Here is a 6,000-nt window from a genome sequence, read left to right as displayed (position 1 = left end):
TGAGGGGTACCAAGCAATATTTAATAAAGATTACAATGTTATTACTAATTTAGATAACACACTATATTGTTCATTAATTTATGAAATAATTCATAAGGGTATATTAAGTATTAAGGGCAGATCAGTGGAACAACAGCAGAATTCAGAACAATCAGAAGTAATTTGTTACTTGACACGAGTCATGAGCCTTCATCTGTTAACTTGTCTCTCCCTCTTCCTATATTCCTCTCATTCCTTCCGCCTGCTCGTCACATATGTATAATTAAGGGCAGCAGAGTATTTAAGCTTAATAATGTCTGTACATGGAATACAGCAGCATCCCGTACGAGGCAACACAACACATGTTTGAACATAATTTACAATTACCACAGGGAGTCAAATCAGAAAGCAATAAAAAATATGTCATTTTTTCCAGCCTCCAATCCAGCCAGAGGGCGATAAATAGACCCCTACACCGACCGACAGACACAGAGACAGGCGGGTAAATAGTCAGACCAGCGAAAGACTGAAAACAAGATGGAGATAAATGGCTTCTCTGTTGACAAACACTGCCATCTTCTCAGATACCTCATCTCAGAAAGGTTCATGCAAAAGCAATCGCCACAAAAAATTATTAGTATTAGTATTAATGTTTCAAATTAATACTTCTTGACAGTGTCATTGTGTTTGCTGGCTAATATCTATATATATATCATTGGCCTTGTGTGCATGTGTGTGTGTGTGTCCTTGCGCTTTTGTGTGTGTGTGTGTGTGTGTGTGTGTGGTGTGTGTGTGTGTGTGTGTGTGTGCATGCATGCGGTTATGTGTGTGTGTGTGTGTGTGTGTGTGTGTGTGTTTGTGAGTGTGTGCATGCGTAAGTGTAGGTGTGTGTGTGTGTGTGAGTGTGTGTGTGTGTGTGTGCATGTGTGCGTGCGCAAGTGTGTGTGCGCATGTGTGAGTGTGAGTATGTGTTTGTGCATGCATTTGTGCTTGAATGTTTCTGCATGTGTGTGTGTGTGTGTGGGTGTGTGTGTGTGTGTGTGTGTGTGTGTGTGTGTGTGTGTGCTTTTGTGTGACAAGTTGATCCTATAGCAGATGGAGGCCTATATTGTCCAAGACAATATTGGCAGACAAGACGCGAGTAGAACAACGAAGGGAAAAGAGATAGTCGTAGTTTAAGATTGATGTTGGCTGACTAAAACTCTCTCCCAGAGAAATATACATTCCCATTTGTTCAATCATTTCATTTCATTCGGCCATACCGTCATAGGGATTGCGGTCTCCACACAGATTTGTGGAATTTGTTTTCATTATTCATGTCCTCTTATTAGAAAATGTAATTAATATCGAGGAACTTGCCATCAATAGCCAATTTCAGTGGAGCTGTATTAACATCACCATTTGATTCAGTTTTTCGCCGCTGACTTTTAAATGGGGCTGTGACTGCTATTCATTGATAGGCATGCTTGTGTGTGTGGTGGCCACATGCCTGTGTGCAGGACTCCAGATATTAATTTCTTTCTGGTCTGGTCTGCATGCTTTCTTTCCTCCCCGTCTCTCCCAGCCCAAACCTCAACAGCATTAAGACGAACCAAATGTTATTTCCCCTGCTCTCTAATTGCCAGCTCTGAAGGCTGGAGTTGTTTAGCCATGGTCCACGGTAAATCAACCCACCCTAGATGTGTGTTTACTCCCCCAGGTTTTTGTGTGCGGGTGGGGGCAGTGTACTGCTTTCTGCTTCCATGGTAACTTTGATTCTTAGGCCATATCCCCTTCTCACTAGTTTTAAATGTTAGCATTGTACTGAGGCTGAGAACAATCAAAGCATTGTAAAATCAGTGTATGGATGACCGCGTATGGCTACAGAAAGTAACAGTGTTGCATGACCTTGTAAAAAGAATAAACCGACTGGACTGAGGGTGGAGTAGCCGTAGGAATGAGATAAAACTACATTTTTATTCACTTGGTGCTAGTGCAATTTAATAAATTAGATATAATACATCAAAGTGCCTTCTAAATTCCACAACAAATTATACTGTCTCTAGACTAATAGTGCTGTTATAATCACAAAATCAACAGAGCTGCACAGGCCGGCCCGTGAGATGCACTAGTAATGGGATAGAACATGATGGAGAGGCTGGACTTGAAATCCAGGAACCTGATCGGATGTGTTTATGAGGAAACTCAGAATCGCCCGACCTGCTGGCCCAGTCCCATCTGGTGACAACACATACACAATGGGATGAAATATCTGCTTTATTAGTATTGGCATTATTCATATAATTTGTTATTAATATTATAAATGTTGGCGACTAATAATAAGCACAAATTTGATTTATGTCTCCTCTTACATTACGGCCTGGTGTATTGTGCGTGTGTGTTTGCGTAGAGACCTTATATGTTCCACACAGTTCCACGTTCCTATAGACTCCATCCATCGCATCCGCGACCTCCACCCAAAACGCCCACCGCAACAGCTGGCTTAATAGTGATGTCGCCCCACCCAAACCTTGAGCATGTCAACTGCAGAGTGAGTCTAAATTGTTGAGACGTGTTTAGACTTGAATTGTGATAAAGCCAAACATATATCCAGCAAACTATGGCTTAATGTTTTAAACGATGTGTATTTGGTTGTTCAACTCGTGAACAAATATTAAGTAGGGCGATTTGTTATTGTCAATTAGGACCACATTGGATGCAGGATATTGTTGAATAAATAATTATTATAACTACGCAAAACAAAGTGGACATTTGTGCCTATACGGTTATGCCCAAGTGTATCAATGATGCATAGAATAAATGACCTCTTGTGAACCTCGCTGTCTACAGTTTTAGTGCCGACTCTGTAGGACCCAGCGGAACACTTGCACACCCGTTCTCACTCGACGATCCGGAGCGGAGAGAGCAAGAGGGGAGAGCGAGCGAGGGGGAAAGAATAAAGAGAGGGAGCTAAGGAGAGAGCGAGAGAGGGAGAGAGAGAGAGAGAGAGAGAGAGAGAGAGAGAGAGAGAGAGAGAGGTGGCCAGAGAGAGTTTGAGAGCGCGCGAGCGAGGGAGAGAGAGAAAGAGAGAGCGAGAGGGGGGGGGGAGAGAGAGCAATAGAGAGGTGGCCAGAGAGAGTTTGAGAGCGAGCGAGGGAGAGAGAATGAGAGAGATTGAGAGAGCGAGCGAGGGGAGAAGTAAGAGTGGGAGATAGCAAGCAAGCGAGAAAGGGAGAGAGAGTGAGAGAGAAAGAGAAAAAAAGAGGGAGAGAGCAAGAGAGAGAAGGGTTAGAAAGAAACAGGGGAGTTGGATGTATAAAGAGAAGAGATAGCGAGCAAACGAGCGCGAGAGAGAGCGAGAGCGCGATTGAGAGAGAGAGAGAGAGAGAGAGAGAGAGAGAGAGAGAGAGAGAGAGAGAGCGCGAGAGACAGCGCGCACGAGGTAGAGGGAGAGCGAGCGAGAGGGGGAGAGAGAGAGAGTGGACGAGATCAGGGGAAACAGTTTTCACATCAGTCAGTGGCATGCTTCATGGAGTTATGTACCTCGCGCGCTGCCATTTGAACCGCCGTCATGTATTGCAAATCGCGAGCACTTGTTTTGGTTTTATCTCTTCTACTTTCGCTTGGGGTTCCAGTGTTTCTCGTCACCTATCCCTCCAATGAAGGTACGTAAAACTAATCGATCCGCAAGTGGAGGAAGAGGAGGCATGTTCGGATCTCTATCGTGTGTGTTGTGTTGTGTTATTTAGTGTACAGGCTATATAGGCTATATTTGGGGCCAGTCGCTCGCTGCTTCGCCTTGGACCCTTTCGAGAGCGGCAACTGTCCTCTCCGGAGCCAAAGGTGATGGCTATGTAAGCGATCAGAACAACTGGGATAAAGAAAACCAAGGAAAACCCCGGAACGACCAAATAGGGGTCCAATATGGTTTTCTTTCGCCAGTTTCTGGGGAGAGACGTCAACTCGGTGTCTGTCAGCGGGGTAGCCCGTACCGTGCGCGTGGTCTCGGATCGAGACACGCTGGAGGAACAGTCGTGGTGTGGCACCGTGACGAATGATCCCCGCGAGGGTCAAACGCTGCCGTGTCGCGGAGTTAGTAGGGTAACTATCGATCGTATGTGATCGCTGCTAATGTTTTAGCAGATTAACAGGCATAAGTGGAGGACAGTGGGGAACGTTGTCCGTGGGTTTTTAAAGCAGGGGCTTAGGCTATGGGCATGGCCGAAAACAGATATGCGGGCTGAGAGGACAGCCGGGGTTTGGATGCGCAAGGGACCCTGAAACCCTGGAAGATGTATTGGTGAATTCAGTGACACAGTAGGCCTGTATTTCAACGCGCTGTTGGAAAGTGCGTTGAATTTGGAAAAGAACGAGGGGAGGTCAAATGTGTTAAATTCATACCAGGACAGTTTGGCTATCCCGACAGCAAACACACACACACACGCACATAAAGACACACACACACACACACACACACACACACACACACACACACACATATTAAGTAAAAAAGTTTAATATATTGTTGTATTGCTGTATATTGTTTAATGTATTATTGTTGATTCAATATACATAAAGTTAGGGTTAGGGAAATTTTTCAATGCAAACACACACACACACACACACACACACACACACACATATATATATATATATATATATATATATATATATATATATATATATATATATATATATATATATATATATATATATATGTGTGTGTGTGTGTTTGTGTACACACACACACACACACACACACACACTCACTATTTGTGATGTTTGCATTTCATTTGTCTTTAGTTTCAATTTTATCTCTAGTAACCTACTTGCCTATGGGCCTCGTGTGGTTCTGTACTCCGTTCCCAGATTGAATACTCTACTAATGTCTGCCATTACGACATTTTAAGATATCTTCAGAGAGAAAATATTATCCCAAAGATATATCTACATGCCCTACTTCCTACGAAATAATGCCCCGTTCAGTTTTGTTTTGATATTTCATTACATACCCTTTCTAAAAACTTTTTGCAACTTGTTGTAATCTGATCAAAGCTTGTCGATTCAAATGTAAAAGTGCACGATATGTTTATAATTGTAGATGTTATGCCTTTTGCACTAATTTAGTAAATCATTTTGCCCCCACTTTAGTGTATGGGCCTAGCTGACCACGCTGTGGCCCATTTGGGATACGGCTCGCATTTTCTTCAGGAGTAGCCTATATTGTGAGGCCTGTACACGAACCGGGGGGCACTATAGAGCCACAATGTAACTTGTTTTCGGTTACTTTTCTCCCGATGTCCCGCTCCTTTATAGTGATATCACATCAACTCCACAACGTCCCACTCCTCAGTGCATTGGCTGCCAGAGAGTGTCAGTGTCGAGCCGTGATCAATGTATTCTATTGAGCTGTGATTTATAGTATGGACTTGATACAACTTGTTGCTTGACTCTTGTTTAGGGATTAATAGTTCAAATATGGATATGGCTATGTCTACATGGTGTGGATAATTAAGTATATCGACTTAAGTCGACTTAAACCAGATTGCTGGCTACAGACGCAAACGTTATGATGCATGATTTCGTCTACATTTGAACATTGCAACAGTGCATTGCAGCAATAATATTGCTGATGTTGAAATATAACTCAGTAGACTACAGACTGTCTGGTTGTGCGCTTCCTGAATTTGGATGAAATGACATTTCAAAGCTTAATGAGGTCATCCACTTAAGGCCTTCCAAGTGCCGTGATTATTTCTTTAAAAGGCTGATTCGTTTTAAATTAGCCTCAACATGAGTCAAATTGTCTTCATTCCCTTATACAAGTTATATCATGCAATTCCCACTTGAAAAAAACGTAATATCTACCAACCTTCAAGCTCGGACTGAAACATTCGTGGGCGTACTTGGAATTTGCTTTTTAAACGCGTTTTGGAAGGTTAATTATTAGGCAATATGTGTTCGACTGTACTTTTTGTGTATCAAAAGATGGTTTGACTTTAAAACGACTACTTAATGTTTGTGTGTGGCGTAAAATACAAA

At 42.8% G+C, this 6,000-nt stretch overlaps 1 protein-coding gene across 2 annotated transcripts in view; it reads left to right on the top strand.

The window, feature by feature from the left end:
- The first annotated feature begins 3,483 nt into the window (after positions 1-3,483).
- The window catches only part of epha3 (eph receptor A3), a 71,857-nt gene continuing 69,340 nt past the window's right edge, over positions 3,484-6,000 (top strand). For both annotated transcript variants that reach the window (XM_079731543.1, XM_079731544.1), the window contains exon 1: positions 3,484-3,623. In XM_079731543.1, the coding sequence (XP_079587669.1) occupies positions 3,530-3,623 (94 nt within the window). In that variant the 5' untranslated portion in view covers positions 3,484-3,529. The remainder of the gene's footprint in view (positions 3,624-6,000) is intronic.

Source organism: Pollachius pollachius (assembly GCF_949987615.1).
Source record: "Pollachius pollachius genome assembly, chromosome: 3".
Classification (NCBI taxonomy): Eukaryota; Metazoa; Chordata; class Actinopteri; order Gadiformes; family Gadidae; genus Pollachius; species Pollachius pollachius.
This window is presented reverse-complemented; position numbering and strand designations above follow the sequence as displayed.